The 20712-nt window shown below is 35.0% G+C and overlaps 1 protein-coding gene across 6 annotated transcripts; it reads left to right on the forward strand.

Annotated features, from left to right (window-relative positions):
- Positions 1–143: 143 nt before the first annotated feature.
- LOC146531299 ((E3-independent) E2 ubiquitin-conjugating enzyme UBE2O) lies at positions 144–20426 on the forward strand. 6 transcript variants are annotated; one of them, XM_085198463.1, is made up of 25 exons: positions 145–479; positions 1379–1606; positions 1874–2116; positions 3228–3342; positions 4714–4845; positions 5407–5543; positions 6251–6414; positions 7222–7326; positions 7904–8111; positions 8235–8357; positions 8543–8643; positions 9265–9400; positions 9939–10025; positions 10467–10620; positions 11326–11513; positions 11948–12037; positions 12353–12550; positions 12924–13029; positions 13432–13534; positions 13938–14027; positions 15716–15834; positions 16431–16642; positions 16930–17127; positions 17590–17740; positions 18328–20426. In XM_085198463.1, exons 1-25 carry the CDS (start codon positions 255–257, stop codon positions 18705–18707), a joined length of 3993 nt encoding a protein of 1330 aa, XP_085054589.1. In that variant the 5' UTR covers positions 145–254; the 3' UTR covers positions 18708–20426. The 6 variants fall into 6 exon arrangements, with proteins under 6 accessions (XP_085054595.1, XP_085054589.1, XP_085054590.1 ...); XM_085198464.1 differs by having other exon boundaries at positions 15716–15828; XM_085198465.1 differs by having other exon boundaries at positions 7231–7326.
- The last annotated feature ends 286 nt before the right edge of the window (positions 20427–20712 follow it).

The following is a 20712-nucleotide window of genomic DNA, read 5'->3' on the forward strand; positions in this document are numbered from 1 at the left end:
ACGTTGGCGATATGCTTCGAAATATCCATAAAGAAATAAAAAAATGTTATTTGGATAATAGTTCTACAATAAAGTTAAAAGGCAACTACGTAAAAAGAAGTGCAACAATGTTTTTTACATGAACGCCGCATGATGGCGTTTCTGTTGCATAATTATTAATTGACGCATGCGCCACACATTGCAATCAGCTGTCAGAAAGAACATAATCACGTAAAAAACAAAATTATTTGTGTCTTTAGATAATTCCCGTCAATATGGCGGGGCAAAATCCAGGATCTCCAACTGACTTTCAATATTTTTACGAGGATGAAGTGTATAAAATCAACAACCGCGGCCAAGTTGTATTCGGCCTGGTATTGGAGAATTACGAAGCCAATTCCAGTGATCAGGAGAGCGACATAGAAACACCTATACAAAAAGGCGAAATTCGTGTGGTCTGGCACCCATCAGGCACTGAGCGTGTCATCTCAGAAAAATCGGTAAGCTCCCCAAATTAGTGGAACCCAGCAGTGTCTTTTTGAATAATTTAAACTTTTATTATATGAAAAGCTCATAAACAAAATCTTGTACGATATTGGCGTACTAATAAAATATGATTAATAGGTTTATTATTATTTTTTAGGGTATTTTATGAACAAATAATCAAATAAAATAATGTGTGAATAATCTAAATTCTACCCACAAGCAAGATTAAAAAAATCTCAATTTTTGTCAAATGCTTAAGTTTCTTTTCTTGAATTGTTTAATTCATGTTGTTAAATTGCAGTAATCCTTATTAAGTATAGGTACAATTTTACATCTTAAATAAATGATCAACTTTCATTTAACAGTTCGGCTACCAAGATATTTCATTGCAGACTATCTAATAAATAATAGATTTCACCTTGTAATCATATCAAGTATAGATGCACTAAAAGGCATACTACTTTTGATGCATATAATAAGACATTTACTATATTTATAAATGTGATTTCAAACTCAATAATATTAAAGAAATATTTTTTTTATATTGTTATTGTATTACATAAGATATTAAAGCAATTTCTTTTATATGTATTACTTTTTAACCACTTCTGCAATCATATTTTGTGTCTTAATATGAATGTTGGACAAGTACTATTATTAATTAAGTAACAAAACCAAACCTTACTTTAATTTATTTCAATGATTAGTCTTAATTTATTCCAAATATTAATCGTAAATTATTAGTCTTAAATACTTCAGAATCTGACTGTACACATAATAGTTGTAGGTTTAACATATACACAGACATACCCTCAAGTTTAATAGGGAAGCGGGAAGCGGACTCTGTTTACTTTGCTGTATGTAGGATACAATATAAACAAAAAAAATCTAAATATAATGAATTACTTAACAGGTTGGCCTCGCAGACCGCTCACTTATGCCCGGAGATGTAGTAAGACGTCTCATTGCGGGCAAAGACACTCAGCGTGGCTATTGCAGAGACATTGTAATGACAGCAGCATTACAGATTGTGGGAACTAAACATGTTATACCAAATGTAGCGAGTGAAAGATTACAACCATTAGAAGAATTCACACCTGATTTGGCTGTGTGTCTTGATTCTTGGGTGGGAACATCGAAGGTAAGTTTATTTTTTGTGCATAATTTGTATGTTACAAAAACCTCAGAAATTTTATTTCACATACCCAGACGTTTTAAAATCTTCGTAAGACTAATAAAATATGTATTGTGCCTATTAGGTGAATTCACTAGTTAAACTGTTTCATATTAGATTCCAGTTAACTAACCAACCAATAGCATTTAGAATTCTGCAACTTTTCTATATAAATATTTTTTTTATATTTTTAAAGTCATTACTTACACTTAGGATGGATTTTTTTTGTTTCAGGCAGTAAACAGCAAACTCCGTCTAGTTGCCACAGATGGTTCTAAACTAGAATATCCAGATTTAGACACATGTCCTCTAGAAGACTACTCTATGAGGCGTCGCCGTGCAACTCCTTATTCTTCGTCTGAGTTTTATCCAAGCCAAGTAGTATATGGTCCCCTCGGGTCTCTGGACAATGCAAACTGGCTCCACATGACCAAGGAAATGAAAGTAGCCAGAAAACACAAGATGCATGATTATAAGGTATGGTTATATTAACAGTGAAACTTAGTGCTATATTATAACCAAATTATATATATTTCTTTAAATAAATTATGTCACACATATATATGATGTATTATAATAAAGTTTCTTCTAAATTTGTACAGAAGTTTATGCATGAAAGTGTATCAAGCCATCCATCCTCATAAACTTTTTTGTTTACAATATTAAGTAATATAGTAACATATGTTGCTAAAATGCAGAATGCAGTGAATAATTGTATTTTATCTGTTTAGGCAAGTAGAGTTATTATAGACTTTTAAGCCATTTCAAAATTTAAAGACCGATGTATATATTTATTTAAATGGGAATATAACCCTTACCCACTAACTGTGATAAATTGGTGACAAGTGACATAAGTAAAATATATTTTATTAATCTCATATTAGGTATGTTGTCATTTTGTTATTATTAATTATTGTTAGATTGTCAAACAACTACTTAGTATGTAAAGCATCTATTAGTTGATTATGAATCATGATTTATACATCATTGTTAGTGCTAAATAAAAATATTTTGTGCTTGCTTTTAAGGGCAGAGAGATATTAGACACTATGTTTTCTGCATTCCGCTCGTAACTGTCGAATTCGAAACGTTGGGTGTTTAATGGCGGAACTAAACACCGCGGTTAGACTTACTAGAATAGGAAAATAATTTAAGTAAAGAACCCACAACCATTGTATTTACGGACAGACGTTCTTCGACTGCGTTCGCTTGATATATACTTTTTAGAACGTATAAAAATCGAAACGCTCCTCTTACGCCGCCGGTAGTACAGTCATTGAGTCGTGGGTGCCGTCATATTATCAGTAACAGCAGATAGATGACTGCGACAATTTGATTTTAGGATTTTCAATTATTTTCCTCCCAGTAGGGTAGGCAGAGGGAACCCAGTGTTAGGACACTCCATTCCCCACTTTTCGCCGAATTCTGGAGGCATTGCGTATTGAATAGCAGAACTCAACGCCGACCTCGACTTTCGTGTCCTTTTCCCGATTTTTCTGATTTTCTTCCCGAGTGCACAAATCGACTTTACGCAGGCCAATATTCGTCGGCAGTACTATAAATTAAATATGTATATGCTTTGTTCCAGTTCACTGTGGAGGCGGTGGTGACGGAGAGTGTCAACGTGCACTGGCAGTGCCGAGCTCTCTGCACGCAGCCGGCGGACGCCGCAGTCCTGCACCAACCTAAGTTCCTCGTTGAAGGTGACTATTATATTTTCTATTAATTTACTAGCTTTTACACGTGGCTTCGTTTGCGTCTAATTTGTTGCGTTGATTGCATGACTTTAACGCACAACTATTTGTTATAACTCAATACACATGTGTCACAATACACACAATACACAATAAAGGGGAATGTAGCAGTGCCTACTATAACACTAGGTTCTCAGGTTTCCTATGCCTACCCTGCTATATGCAAATAGGCAGAGGGAGCCTAACTTTCTCTCTCTCTTCTCCGTTGTCAAGTTATTCGTCGGTGTTCCGTTGCATACTTGTAATTCGATACCCACTCGGTGAAATGGTACCTAATATTTTGAAATAATTTCCATTTTGTGGATCCGATAGAATAAGCGTGGTAATGACTAAGTTATCGAAAACGCAATATCTCGAAAGTATGATGATGCGTAGGAACCTAAGTGTATATACTGGGTTCCCTCTGCTTACCCTGTTATGCAAGAATAAACATGAATCGGTTTTTTTATAATTTTTGTACGACAAAAAATGAAGTTCTCATAATCGTAGTTACACAGTTACATGATTTAGCAACAAGTGACATAATTTGTAAATAAATCAATACAAGTCTCAGTCAGCCCTACGATAGTAAGTTGAAGGCGCCGCTATAAATATAACAATCGATACGGTAAGTAAGAATAGTAAATTAAGATGCGTACTACGAATCTTGGACTTTTTTAAAAATTTTATTATATTTTATTTTGATTGAATATTTATAATATATTGTATATATTATTCCGTGCGAAATAATAAAAAGGATAATAGATTTATAAACTAAAAATGATTAAACGTATTTGTTTGATCGTATATTTTCGCGATTATCACAAATATTGAATGAAACTAGAGGGCAGCCTTGGCGCAGGGGTGCACCCCCGCGTGCCACTGTAAACGTGAGATGTTAAATATTCTCATTCGGACATTTCGAAAACGAAATGTCTCCAGAACTCCGCTGAAAGTGGGGAATGGAGTGTCTTAACACTAGGGTTCCTACTTTGTTCTGTGTGGGATAGAGCGTACATTTAAAAAAAAAGATCAATAATCAAAGGCAGTCAGTACTAGTGGATTTCCAGTTAAGGAGATGGAGAAGGTCGCTGAAATGTGACAAAGGGATGGGGAGGGGTCCTTAATATCATTATATGACATTTCAAAATGTAATATACAAATATAATTAAGTAAATGCTATTTTCGTTAATTAATTGTACGATAAAAAAACCATTTAATTTGTGTGAATGGCCCCTTATACAACACTTTTCACAATATATTTAAAATACTTATATCTCGTTTCTTTTTCGATTTCTGTTAAGTTACATGGTGTTTTTTTACTTATATGTCTTGTTCCAGGAGATGATCTCAAAAAGCTTAAATTGCTGAACGTGTTTGAGCCTTGTACACTGCAGGTCGGTGATAGGAATTTCCTTACTATTGGTTCTGAAGACACGTTCGTAAGCAAGAAGCAATGGAGGAAACAGCAGAGTAAGTTTTGTAATAACAAAACGTTTTTATTGTTATTAAAATTTCAACAACTTTATTTAACACATTTAGAATAGGCAAAATTAATATTTTTATTAATTTTTTTAAAAAGTTTTTAGATAAAATTATATATTACAATTACAAGACATGATTCTTTAGATAAAATTACGTAAAACTTATATTTTTAAAATATTTTGTTCTTTCGAAAATAATATATTGAATGTTAGGTCCATGTAACAATTTTTCAACGACTCGATGGTGCTTAGGTAAAGAATTGAAAGAGAAAAATCAAATGTTTTTAATGGTCTTTAAAACTACTAAGAAGTGTAGTATTAATTGATTTCTCTTTGTTATTATTCCAAGATTAGTTATTTATGCGTTTTTAAACGTTACAATTTTTCACTTCGATACTTTAGCTAGGGACAGTCGAATTATACGACAATTTTACTGTCACACTTCAAATCAAAAAATAATTATCCATCTGTTTGCATCTGTGCAGGTACCATGCCACAGACACATATAACTTATTTTAAAAATCTTTAAACTATGAACCTCTCATTACAGGTAAATTCTACAGAAATCTCAAGAAGCAAAGTCGTCCAAGTAAAAAGACTTCAAAGACTGAAACAAACTCAACCGATCATATGCCGTCGAGGCCAAAGAAACGGGCATCAGCACATAGGAAACTGAAACCTGCTGATGTAAGTTAAATTTTTACTTTAAAGCTTAAATATACAGTTCAGTCATAGAGTACAGTTATAGTTATTAGGTTTTCTGAACTATTGTGCATTGTCCACTCAGGAAGAATATAATCGTAAGTAAGGAGAAATCCTAAAATGTCAGTATGCATCTACAGTTAACGGAAGAGTGGTCCAGCTTTAAACTAAATTAGTTTAATATAATAAATAGTTTAATATAAAACAATAGGAAGCCATAACAATCTCTTACAGATTGAATGTTACATTGACATTGTTTCTCAGTCACCTCATGGTCAACTACTGACATTGCCTACATATGCTGACACTGACATGTGTACTGTTTTTAGAAGAACTCTACAAAGCAAAACAAATGAATGAAAAGTTTATTAAAAATAGTATATAAAGTTGTAAATATTGTTTTTTAATTAATCAAATGTTTTTTTTTATATATATTTTTAACATATAAGTATAAATATTATAAGAGACTTACAGCTTTCTTTTCTACTAGTTATATTGGTCTACATCAAAAAAAATATAAGACTAATTTGACTTCCTTGGTTTGCATTCCAAGGTGCAAAAAAATTATATATTTTCTAAGCAGCATTTTTCCTTTCTAAGCATGGAATAACACACACACAAAAATGTAAAAATATATATATGACATACAAAAACTTTTAATAACATTATTAATTTATTATATCAAATTACAGAACGAAATGGAAGTAGATGGTGATAAACTAGAATCATTAGATGATGCACTCAAAGTGGATTTGAACTGCCCAAGCATCAAAATAGACCCTATCGGAGATGTCACATTACCAATAGCAAGCAGTCAAGAAGAGACTACTGAAGAGAAGAATGATTCGGGTATCAGGTGAGCATTGTAGCTTGTTTTATTTGAAAATTTATAATAAAATCATTTGTAAAAATTGTTGAGGTATGTGACTTTAAATGCGATGGTTGTGGGTTCGATCCTCACTCAGGGAAGTGAATTATTGAATATTTTTGTTTTCTCGCCCTCATAATATGATAAAGTGCGGCGATGAATTCGACAACTCAGCACACAATACTTCGAAAAATGGAAGAAAGCTTTAATTTTCTTCCGAAATTAGATTTTTGATTGGATTTAGATAAAAAAAATCAGTTTTACCCTGTATCCCGCACACAGCAAGGTAGGCAGAGGGAACCTAGTGTAAGACACCGACCGTTCCCCACTTTCTGCTGAATTCTGGAGGAATTACGTGTTGGGTGGCAGAACTCAACGCTGCGCTTTGCCTCGACGCCAGAGCGAAGAAAAGAAAATGTAACCGTACACCATACACCGTAACCGTTGCGGTCACACCCCTGTGCCGCTGTGCCACGACGGCCTACCTTTTTATTAAATATACAATACAAAGAAATATAAACGCAATGCCATGTCGTGGCGCAGCAGTTGCTAAACTAAACTAAACGTGAAGGTTGTGGGTTCGACTCCCACTTCATGCCATGTATTATTTTCTTTTTCCCTGTTCTGGTAAGAAGGCAAAACACGGCGTTGAGTTACGTTCCGCCTACCCCGCTTGCTTACATACATGTGAGAAACAGCGTGAAGTAAAAAATAAAATAAAAAAACTAGTGATAATATGACATAGTAGTAGTAAACATGAAGATGTATAAATAACGAAAGGGGTGTATACTAAAGCGCGCTAAGTAAATCCCACACGCGCAGCCCCGAGCCCGCGCGCGACGACGACGACGACTCCGAGAACTGGGAGAACACCAGCAGCGACGGCAGCGACACTGACAGGTGAGGGTTCCATTTATTGATTAATTGTTTTTTTATAATTAATTCTAAAAGAGTTTATAGTAGTTGTGATTGATTAATTGAATGGTGTTTGAGTTTGTTATTCATAAAAAAATTTTGGGGTGTTATAATTTGTTTACTTATATATTTTTTTGTGAATTTTTGATGATTTTTGTATTATTTGTTTTTTTTTTTATATGATGAAAGTCGTATTTCTGGTTTTGCAAAAGTAACAACAATTACTAATAATCCATTACATACTATGAAAAATAAAAAGTGGAGTAGGTTGAGTAGGAAGGCACACCCTGGTAATAGCCGTGATTAATGCCAGGAAGAAGACGACTATGAAAAATAAAGAAATATATTATATAAGTAAATAACATTGGTAAATTAAGGTCAACGAGTCGTTGCCGCCCCAAGGTCAAGTTTTCGAAGCTTTTTCTACTCGGGAAGAAAATAATCATAAGTAAGAAAAATTCTTTATCGAAATCTGCGCAGCCATCCACAGTATCCTTAGGACGGCCCCTGGAGGACTCGTCAACCGTACTGTAATAAAATGTTATCTCATTGGTTTCGACAGTGGCGCAACATGGTCGTCACGGTGCTCGTCCGCGGCATCGGGGTCGGGCCGCGGCGCGCGCTCCCCGCAGCTGGCGGTGCGCCTCCTGCGCGGCAAGCGGCTGAAACGTGCCGCTCGCCGCGCCCCGCCCGCGCCGCCCCCTCGTCGCGCCGACCGCGTCGTCGTGGAGACGCTGCACACGAGCAGCCGCGCCAACGTGGTGTGGCAGGTACGTGATGTTCGTGCGTGTGTTTGTGTGTGTTTGTACCAACCTACCCAAACGAGTAGGTGACTAGTTTATTAACAAAATTTGTCAATTTGTTGTTTTTAAACATAATTTACGATCTTGCAGGATGGCACAATCGAAATGGGAATCCCCTCCACTCAGCTGTATCCAATTCACCATTTGGACGGACAAGAGTGCTTCCCCGGGGATTTTGTTGTGAATGGCGCTGCCAATGTGGAGGAAAATCAGGTAAATTATTACTATCTTTGAAAACGTATAAAAATTTAAAAGTGACGGGACTAAAAATATACTTAAGTGTGGGAAACGGAGTGTTTTAACATTAGGCCCTACTTACACTAACCCTCTGTCTATCCTGCTATGTGCGCTAAAAAAACGTGAAGCTAATTTATTTATTTATTTTTATTTATTGACAGCTAAAACACCGCGAGTACGGCGTTGTCCAGCGCGTGGACCACCACGGCCGCACCGCCATCGTGCACTGGTATCGCACGTATACTAGCGCAGATGAGCCCGTGTAAGTATTACCTATATATTTCTTGTTAATTTATATACATGTATATGCTGCTCGTAGCATAGTACCTACTAGGCACGTCACGTTCTGGCTAAATTGGGGAACCTGTTCCAAGTTTCGTTCAGTTCCAGCAGATTATATTTGATTTTTTTTTTTCATCTTTTATTTTTAGTGTTAAAACACTCCTCCACTAATTAATGTGTGATTTTCAGACATTGCATGGCGAAACACCTTGCCGCGTTAGCGCTTGTGTTTTTTAGCGTCATATACAGTTAGTCGCTGTCCCACTATTCCTCAATGGCATCACTAACATGCCCATTTATTTAAAAAACGTCAATGTATTATTAGTACTTACTTACACTCGCTAAGTAGTGAAATTTCTATAACGAAATATGATTATACATGAGGACTCCGTGGCTCAGTGGCACAGGGGGTGATTGTAAGCGCGACGGCTCTGGATTCGATTCCCAAGAAATGTTTAATATTTTCATTTCCTCGCTCTGGTTACAAGACAAGGAGTTGATTTATTACCATCGCATTGTCTTAAGACTAGGTTCCCTCTGCCTACTCTTTTATACGTGAGATACAGTGGGGAAACTAAAAAAAAGTTATATATGCTTACAGGCCTCAAATGCTATACGAGAGTGAAATGAGCGTATACGATTTGAAGGACCACCCGGACTTTCAGTACCGCCCTGGGACAGTTGTCATCCGCGTCGCCAACTTTGCCGGCGAAGACGCCAATTGTACTGCGGGACAGGTTGTTATTATTGAATCAAATTAAATCTTAAAAATATTGTTAAATTTTATTTTAAATAATATCATATGATGAAATGGAATTTAATGGAAAGTGGGGAACGGACGTCTATTATGTTGTGAAATACAGCGTGAAGCTGAAAAAACGAAGATCATAAGAATCTTGTATTGAAACCTTTTGGTAATTATTTCAACCAAGTCATTTTTGTACTGTACCTTAAAGGGCTTGTTAACCGTATTGCATGTTCGGCGCTAATATTGTTTGAATTATTGTATTCTGGTGGCTCCTTTCTGAAATCATTCAAGAATAAAGCAATTTTTGTCTTTAAAAATGGTGTTCCCTAGAACATTCGTTAATCTTAATTATATAGTGTGCGCTAGTGTGCGTAGCTTAATTATATCCGTTCCTTATAATTTATAGCCAAGAAGATCAAGAAAGATTTGAACACATGATGCGTTTTGATGCATTTTATATTTAAATAAAATTTTTGTTTTATATAATATTATTTTGTAAGAAAATCGAATATGTATTTTATTTTTAGGTAATCGATAATTTCCCAACCGGTCGCGTTAAAGTGTGGTGGGTGGATGGACATATGAGTATGTGCTGGCCACAGGATTTATACAAGGTAACCAACTTGTGAATAAAATAATATTAATCTGTTATTTTTAAAGAAGTTAAATTTTGGTTGAAATTTATTTAATAGTATATTAATAAAATAAGATACCGGCGTGGCGCATTGGCACGTGTAGCGTAGCGTTGCTGTAGCGTGTGTAGGGTGATGATTGTAGTTTCCATTCCCGCTAAGGGAAATTAATTGTTTGACGTTATTATTTCCTTGCTCTCTCTCGGATTAAGACAAAAAACGTAGCTTTGAATTACAACACTCAATATGCAATGTCTTGAAAATTGTGCGGCTACTAAAAGGATATGCAATCGTAAGTATCTTGCAATATGCGGAATATAGTGTGAAGCTAATAAAAACAATACTTAGTGAGATGAGAGCGTTTAATCTAACAAACTCTTCATCTAAATCATATTAATAAAGATTCCTTTTTTATTCCATCAGGTAGGCGAATATGACTCTGAGGATGGTGAATTTTGGGGCTCCGAGGGTTCAGCTTCTGAGGCAACATGGGAGACTCAAAGTTCAACCCACGAACCAGAACCCAAGACACCAGACGAACCGCCAGCGCCACCTAGTGCTGAAATCGCTGGTCCTGGTAGCTGTTTTTTTTATATTCGCTATTAGTCTATTTTTGTGTGTTTTTAAACAAAGAGTTTTTACCATCAGGACTTTAAATGAAAGCACAATTTTAACTACTCTATAAACGCCTAATACAATTAAAACAAAAGAGATATTTCCAAAAATAAAAGAGTGTTTTTATCAAACAATATATATATTGTAAAATAAAAAACTATGTGTTAAGAATGACGCACACAGACAAATCTATCAAAGCGATAATGCCGCACACGCCTCATTCATGAAATCAAGTCGTAAGTATTTCCGGTGAAGTAAAACTTTGTTTAGGTTTATTATAGAAAATAGGTAAAATAAAACGAGAGATATTCCTTTCTCGTTCTAGTATGTCTTTTATGAATGAAAAGAGACAGCTCAACAACGTTTAGTAGTATTTTTGTAGTAGTAGGTGTTTACGGTATCTATCCGTAACTGCGTCATATGTAATACAGTATGGATAAAAATAGTGAAATGAGGAAAAAACCTTCGACTAAACTGTTGACGTATCTTGATTAATTTTCTTGAAATATTTTGCCCTATATGCAGCTGCCGTAAAAGGAGCGCACACGCTCCCACTTTGTTTATGTTTTGAGATAGAAATGTTTGAAATGTTGATTATGGAGTTTTGCTTTATAGCGTGCTCACAGTATTATATTTTTTTCATCGGCTTTTATCTCTCTGTCGCCAGTGGTCACGAGCAGCCCCAGCTCGGAGGCGGCGCTGGCAGCGTCAGCGACGGGGACGGAGGACGCGGGGGGCGCGGGCTTGCCCAAGCTGCTGGAGCCACGCGTGGCGGCGCACATCGAGCGCGGCCGAGTCGCCATGCGCCGACTCGAGGAGTTATTCGCAAAACACCCGACGCTGCAGAGCCAGGAGGTATGTTATGTCGATGTTTATTATTGTAATACACTCGAAAACACGGCGTTGAGTTGTATCATTCGACAAGCAATACATCTAGAATTCAGTGGGAAGTGGGGAGTGGAGTGTTTAAACAATAGGCTCCCTCTACTACATATGTGCCTGCTGATATAGCGTGAAGCTGAAAAAATTGTAATAATACTGTACATTGGGTATACTATGCAAGGGCAAAAAACAAAAATTTCATTTATTTCGATCCTACCTTCACTTGGCATTAATATATTAAAATATACTTTTCTTATTTTTTTTTATTACTTATTTTAACATATCTTGTTATTTTGTTATTAATTATATAATATTAAATAAGAACAACATTTCTTCTTATTTAATATTATATAAATTGTTAGATATTTAATACAGAATTCAAAAATTTTTGTTATCCATGTTTACAGATAATGCGGAAATTATTAAATCTCTACAAGGATTGCAGATTCTTAGACAAATTGATGGGTACCACTTTTTTTCATGAGGATCACTTTTTGGTAGGTTTCGTTAATTTATGTATAACGACTATGTCGCTTTAATTTATTAATTTTAAATTCAAAATATTTTTTGTTCATATAAACTTTTGCAAGGACATTTGAATTGTCAAACTAACATAACCCTACCATTGGCTGTTAATTATATACTATCAATTTATAAATATTTTTACAAGCATAATTAAATAAACCATATCCATCACTCGAATTTGTAAGTAAAGCCGAATGTTTTAACACTCTGCTTTACTTACAAATCTCGGTGTAAAACGTGTTACTGAAAAAAATATATAATGCAATATTTAAATTTTCCATCCATAGGGTCTACTAGAACGAGTGAGAGAACGCGGCGCTACAACACCACGCGCGGGTGAACGCCGCGTCCACGAACAACTGGCACGTTTGTTTGCACCCGGCGATGACCCCAAGCCGGACATCGAACCTGCACTCGAGTGCGATACTGTCATGGACGAGAAGAGTTTTAGGCAAGCTATAGCGGCCATTGCAGAGCCTATGGAGGTACTTTTTTGTTTTTAAAATACACTAAAGTAAATATTCTATAGTATATCTATAAATTTATCGTAATTTGGGTTTGCGCCTCTTGCAAACCCTCCGAGTGATCTACGCCTCGCGCCTCTTGCAAACCACTACGCCAAACGAGTTAAGAAACTTCTTGTCAAGCTGGATATCGTTAAAAAATTAAATGATTTCCTAAAAAAGTTTTTTTTATTTTGCATAACACTTTAAAAGTTTTAAATAATATACAAGCTATTTTATAATTTCAAGGTGATTTTAAAAATTCTAAATATACCCCTCATTTACATTCAAAGCCACTTATTTATGTTTAGGTGATATATAATTTTATTACATATTTATTGTTATTACATTTCAGGTAGACACTAAGTCACCAAAGAAATCTCTTAATATAAATATTGATCCAGTCCAAGCTTCCAGTTCGGATACCAATACCGCTGTAGATAACGCCACAGGAGAAAATCGTAAGTGAAACTTATATATTTTTTTATAGCTTCACTATATATCCCTTATATAGCACTGTAGGCAGGCAGAACCAAGGTAGTGTAACGATACTCGGCTCCTTTCTTTCCGGCGAACTTTCGAGAACTTGCGTGTTTATAAGACAAAACGCAGCGTTGACTTCCGTTACTCAGGAATGTCTCGGAAATTGAGTAAAAAATGCTGAACGAACTGTCCTAACTTTAGGTTCCTTCTATCTATCCTGCTATAGACAGACATTGTGGGATACAATGTGAACCTAAAAATTACATATTAATTAGCATTTGAAAAATAACATAGAGGAAATGCATTTCACAGAGGAAAAATCATTTTATTTATTATATTAAATTAGGTAAATATTACAATAACTTATCTTTTACTAACAGCATTAACAGACGCAGAAGCCGAAGGCAGTTCACGTAACGTTTGCTACAAACTTTGCTCCCTTATTCATCGACAGTTGGTTAAGGCGCACGCTGAAGTCAGTCGGTATGTAATATTTATTTTTCATTGTATTTTCTCATATATATTTTCATGTATTTTATTAATTGCTTGTGTTTTAGTTTCTTATATAATATGTTAGGATGTGAGGTAAATGTATAGGTTTTATGCAAAAATCTCGCTATATTTATGCAGATTAGTTGGTTTTTTTTTACATTAATATATATAAATACATTTTGTCCAACTGATACACGGCTGTCTAATGTCTAAATAAGCTAACGAAAACATATTCGTACACATATTAAACTTATATAACTTTTTAAAATTAATACATAATATACATACACTAAAAACAAATTTAAAGTCTTTATTGGATATCGAATCCGCTATCTTAGGCTCAGTATAAAGAGGCCCACAAAAGTGAATATGAAAGGCAATTTGTTTTCCGCAGGAGAAGGCCGCAAGAGCTGGCCGAATTCCTTAACAGCTTAATGAGAACTCAAAACGCGAGTGGAGAGAAGTTACCATACCACTTTTCAGTGTGAGCCTTTGTTTATGTTTTATGTTTATCCCCCCATCCCGCTAATTCTTTAGATCTGTACATATCTGAAAATTAGGAGAATATTAAAAAATAATAAAGTAAAAGGTGCTATCGTAGCGGTAAACGCGACGGTTGTGGGTTCAAATCCCACTCGGAAATATTTTCTCGCTCTGGTGAAGTCTCGTCAAGTCGCCACTTAACAAACAATGTTTCGATAATTGGGTAGTACATGGAGAACGGTGCCTGCCGGTGTCTGCCTACCCTGCTATATGTGGTATACAGAGTGAATCTTAAAAACCAAAAAGAGTAGTAGCTCGTAGTCAATGTTTAAAAATGGAAAATGGAAAATCTATTTGTTACTGTTGAAAGGATATAAATTAATGATATGTACAGATATTTGTTTATGTTGCTTTTTATTTTTTTAATATCTATGTTATGTTTTATGTTCATACCACATGTTGTGTTTGTCCCGTGTCTCCGACTGTGCTATGTTTATTTTTATGTTTATGTTTAATATAATGTTCATTTGCCTTTTTATACCCTCAATGTTCAATATCTAAATGTCATAAATTAATATATGTCTAATTATATATGTCCAATATGAACTCGCATCACTTATATTAAACAAAGATGTTTGTTCACTAAGACTCATTTCATTGACATGCATTTTTTAATTGTTTAATTATGAGTCATCTTACTAATTAAAAGCGTCAATAATTAATTTGATTTTTTTTATTGGCTCAGATGCTAAGATTTTAAAATTTTCAGTATTTATCTGTATGATAAAAAAAAAGATTACTACTACACAGAAAAGTTAATAATAATAAAAATGTTAGTTATTATTATATTCTTTAGTGCACAAAATAGTCATGTAGAAATATAAAATGAAAAATGTTATTATTATATTTCACTATGCATTTGAGCCATTTTTTTATTTTTAATATCCTTATATATTAAGTTTTTACATTTATATATATTTTTAAATCCCTATAGAAAAAATCCAGTAGCACAAATCCCATTTATTACATATTTAGTTAGTTTTTTTTTTCTTTTTATATATTTTGTAGATGACTCTGTAAAAAGTGGTAACTTAATTTCTCCGTTTTCCGATGCATTAATAACTTTGTACCCAAAACATGTGTTAGAATAGTATACAATGTTTGTTTAATGTAAGTCTTGCGTGATACGATATATGTTTATAATCCTACAATTTTGAGAAGTATCCTTGTGTGCATGATGTACATATGTGACAGACGTCATACTTTTCTTGGCCGAGCTATGTTGTTTTCTTTTATAATGGGAAGATTTTTCAACTTATAATGTACAAATAATTTATCTTTTACAAACTTGATTTTTGACCTATTAAATCTCTTTTTCTTTTTGATCTCAATTTCATCTTTTTGGTCATTCAATTCTTATTAAATGTAAGCCATTTCGTTTATTCTTTTAAAAAAAAACTATTAACACTACTTTGACACACATCTCTTCCTATTATAAGTTATTGTTGTAAAGCAAATAATCTTTATTGGTTACTTCTTCGTGATTTTTACTCTTTCATTATTAATATTGATTATTATTGTTTCCCAATTTTGATTCCCTAATTGATTAAAAATTAAAAAAAAAGAATATAATAAAGTTTATATATTTTTTTTATATAATTGATAATATATCAATGATGCTGGTTTCAGTCAATACGGCGCGTTAGTGGTCAGTATGGCTGACGAAGATGAGAAGGGCGATGAAAATAAAACTACAACAGACGCAAAGGATGCTACCAGTAAAGCTGCGACCAAGACTGAAGGCAAAGGTTAGTTTTTATCGACGACTTGGCCCGCCCAATTTATTTCAGCTTCACGCTGTATCTCGCCTGTAGCACTGTAGGCAGAGCGACCCTAGCGTTAAAACACTCCGATCCCTACTTTCCGGCGAATTCTGAAAGTATTGCGTGTGGAATGCCGGCACTCAACGCCCCGTTTTGCCTCTATACCAGAGCAAAGAAATGTATAATACTGAATATGTTCCACGCATATTTTGGAAATGTGAAATAAATTAAATATCTAATAACATTTCATAAGGTAATAAGCATAGCATTTATATAATTATAGATAACACATTGAAAGTTATTGGATAAAGTTGCTATATAAAATTATATTAATGTTAATTTTAAGATTTATCGACGGATAGTTTTAAAATATTGCATGGTACGAATTGTGCTATATTGAGAAAAAAAGTCTCGAGCACAGACCCAACATTTTCCAAGAAAACATTAATTCTCAAATCATAGACAACTGTTGATCCATCAATCACCAAACATACCAAACAAAAAAGTTCTGATATTGCTAGACAAGAGTATTTATTAAACCTTTCTAAATATTATACCAATGATATTTCCATATCTAATAGCACCACAACCTGACACCACCACCGCCCCGCTAGCAACAGCTGAAGGTGACATGGAGGCCGAATCAGAAGTGGGCGAGGGTTTTTGCGTGTTAGAGTCAGCACCCGCCACGCACCGCTTCCGTCTTTCCATGCTGCAGCCCTCCGAGCCCAGGAGCTTCTACTCCGCTGTGAAGAGAGAAATCAAGCTGCTGAAGAGTGATCTGCCACCCGGTGTGAGTATATACGTATTTTTCTTTCGGAAAGAATATAATCAAAAGTAAAAATATCCTTAAATCAAATATGCATCTATATATAGCTGCGCTTAGGGCGGCCACGATGCGATTACCTTATTATAATTAAATTTGGGACTTGGAGGTTGATTGTATGAGATTTACCGTCAGGAGTAAAATTTTTAACAATGCAATAATTTTCTTTTTGGCTGAATTGCATAAACAAATTTTTACACTTTTAACAATAGAATATATATCATAACATGATTTACAAACTATCACTATACCAGGTATGGGTCCGCGGATACGAGGACAGAATTGACCTCATATCGGTGATGATAGCTGGCCCCGCGCGCACCCCCTACGAGGGCGGCCTCTTCGTGTTCGACGTGCAGCTGGGCGGGGAGTATCCGCGCGCGCCTCCCCTCTGCCACTACCACTCGTACTGCTCCGACAGGCTGAATCCCAATTTGTATGAAGATGGCAAGGTAGGTGGATCATAAAATGGGGTTAATACTCTCTAAATATAGCAACGCTACCGCCTGATCGAAGTGTGAGTCAGTGTTCTATAGGCTAAACCCCAAGTCGTATACACACATTATTATATGAGGTTAATATAGTAACGCTATAAGATGGTCGTAAAGGTAAGAACAATGAGGGCATGTGGGTAATTTACCATGTGGTAAATTACCATAATCGTGTAATTTACCACTTATGGTGGGTAGGTGTAGGTGTAGTGTTGTGTATTTTCGAAATTTCATGAGTAATGTACTAAATTGAGCAAAAATATTTGACCCAATCTGTCAAAATAATGAAAAAAAAATTGTAATAACAATTTGTAATACAAAAATTGTATTTGAAACTACATTTCTAAAAAAATATGATTAAATATTTATTATAAAACTGTATAGTTTATAATAATATAATTTAATTAAATGCCATTATCTCAGGTGTGTGTATCACTGCTGGGCACGTGGTCGGGCCGCGGCGTAGAAGTGTGGGGCAAGGACAGCTCTCTGCTACAAGTCATTGTGTCCCTACAGGGGCTCATATTGAACGCCGAGCCGTATTTCAATGAGGCTGGCTATGAGAAACAGAAGGGTAAGGGATAAGGGATGTTTTTTCTTTAATTTACTGCCTTTTATTTTTCGTTATATGTTGAAATGTGTCGAGAAAATTTTCTTTATTGGAACCTAGTATTAAGACACTCCGTTTCCTACTTTCTGCCGAATTCTGGAAGCATTGCGTGTTGAGTGGCAGAACTCAACGCCGCGCTTTGCCTCGACACCAGAGCGAAGAAATGGAAATATAAACGTAAATAAATATTTCACTTCCTCGAGTGGGGATCAAACCCACAACCGTCGCGTTACAGTCACAACCTTATGCCGCTGCGTCACGACGGCCTCTAAATTTTAATGGTTTTAGTTATGAATTCAGTGTTCATGATATCTGATGTATCACCATACAGCATGTATATTGTGGCTTACTCCTATTCTTTAGAATAATATTAAAATACGAGGATATGTATTACTAAATAAAGTACATTGTACATTATACACACGACGATTGTGGGTTCGATACCCACTCGTCGGAATTATTTTTAATTTTTAACTCTAAGCACTTTGCTATATGCGGGATACAGCGTGAAACTATAAAAAAATATTGACAAAGTTCTTATTAAAATCCAGGTACACAACAAGGCAAAGAGAATTCGCGCATGTACAACGAAATGGTATTGCTGAAGCTCGTGCAGTCCATGACGAAGATGCTCATGAATCCACCAGAGCCTTTCTGCGAGGAAATACTTCAGCACCTACGCACCAATGCCGCGCCCTTATGCCGTCGTTTGGAGGGCCTCGTGGCACTATCCACTGAGGCCCCCCTGGTGCCTAATCTCCCTGAGGCTTTCCCAGTACCCCTTGTTCCTAATGCAAGTCCTCCAGAGGCCCCCGACTACCCCCTAATCCCAGCGTCGCGAGGCTTCTGTCTAACCCTACGGTCGTCGCTAGACTCGTTCCGCGCGGCCCTCCGTCGCCACGATATCGAAGTGCCCCCCTCCGCCTTATAGCCCCATCCCTAGCGATGGGATAGGGTTGCCACTTGATGGTTTTATTTTTCTTTTATTTTTTATATAACTTTTTATTGTTGTTACCGACCAGTGCGTCCGTATGAAACAGTGTTTTGTGGTTCTCAAATTTAATGGTATTTTTTCTTTATATTTTTAAATATACATAATTGGTTTTATAATTTTTTTTTTCATATTTTTGTTATGTGGCAACCCTAATGCCCCGGTGTCGCGCGAGTGACGTCACACGCTCGTATCTCGTAGGTATAGTATTTATTGTGATTTACTTTCGACTATAGTTTATTTTAGTGGAACGGGCGTTGCGGCACGTTTGTTGTTGTTTTTTTTTTATTATTATTTCATCGCGAATTTAATAATAATATTTATTAATATAAAGTCGCATGAAATTTGTCATCCGTTGTTCATATTCATCGATAATATCAAATTGACCGAGTTTATTTTGTATGGAATTCTAAATGGAAAGTTCGATCTAATGCGAATTATTATTAGACTTATTAATTATAGATTATTATTAACATTATTTATTTATTTTGTTGAAAGTAATGCCTTCTTTGTTCGGTCAAAGTTAGGTAACTAGTACTTATTGAAATTATTTCGCGTCGTCGCCTCCTTTATTCGAATTATATTATTGTATACTTATTGCTTTAAGATAAAGACAGATTATTTTAACTACGCCTAAAACCTAGACCCTATTCTCGTATATAAATATATATAAATCGATTTTTTTTTGTTGATGAAATCTAGATCAATTGAAATTATTATTATATATACACACACATATATATATACGTGTATATATAGAAGCGCTTTGGTTTTATCTGTATGAATGGTGAAATACCTCGTTAATGATTTTTTTTGTGTGCGTTCTGTGTTATTATAATGAATGTAATATTCACTCCATTTCTATATAATTTGTATTTTTTTTGTCGTTTTTACTATTAGAATATTAAATAATTATTTATATTGTATTAATGAAATGAAATTCCAAAAATGGCGCTATGATATATATGTTACCAATGCTTGTATAACCGGTAGATCTGCTAACGAATACAGACTTAAAATGTGAAAAAAAAACAAGCAAAATATTTTCGTCCTATTCCAAATTTTCGAATTAGTCAATGAATAGAGATTATTTTCATCTTTAGTGCTTAGGGGCCATTCGTGAATTGCGTCACACGTCAATCGGGATTATGTGGGCAGTACAGACAGTACAGGCGAGTCGTGGACGCCTTGATGTTGGGTTTTATGAATTTTTGCGTATTGTACATTTTGGAAAAAATAGAGTTACAAAAAACTCTAGAATGGAATCTGCGCAACCTAATTTCAAAACAGCCACAACTCGTCAACTCTACTGTACAAGGAGTGAGGTGGCGAGCCCTGAATTTCGTGACTTCACATTTCAAATTCCACAATTTTGGAATTCCTATTTTAATTTAATAATGACTAGGTGTTTAATTTAATAATTATTTATAAACGTGACAAGGACGAATTCGGGGTCAAAAAATAATGAAATTCGTGTGAAATAATTAATGTATGGCCCCTTTATAGGATACGGTACGGAGTGGCGGCGCCGCTTGCACAAATATGATGTAACTTCATGCCAAAGTCAATTGAGCTATGAAAGGCTTTCTGTCGCTTGTGTACGCGATAAGTGACAAACTGTATGTAATGATGATAAAAATATAATAATTCTTCAACCTCTGTTTGTGTCTTATTTTTTAATTGCATAATTTTGGCACAAGTCCACACTCGAAATGAAATATTACTTAAATTTATATTTTCATTTCTTTGTTTCTTAACAGGCAATGCCTTCAGGGCTTAGAGAGTTGCTTTAGAGAGTGTCTTAACAAAATATAGAAACTAATAAACTGGAAATTTCTAGTGTCGTAATAAATAATTATTTCTACCAGAATCTGATGGACCTTTCGTTGCAATAGTCTCTCATATAAGGTTAATCTAAATATCTTAAAATTACATTAAATGAGCT

The sequence above is a fragment of the Heliconius melpomene genome, chromosome 15, assembly GCF_056956725.1.
Source record: "Heliconius melpomene rosina isolate 202511_hmr_F chromosome 15, ASM5695672v1, whole genome shotgun sequence".
Taxonomy (NCBI): domain Eukaryota; kingdom Metazoa; phylum Arthropoda; class Insecta; order Lepidoptera; family Nymphalidae; genus Heliconius; species Heliconius melpomene.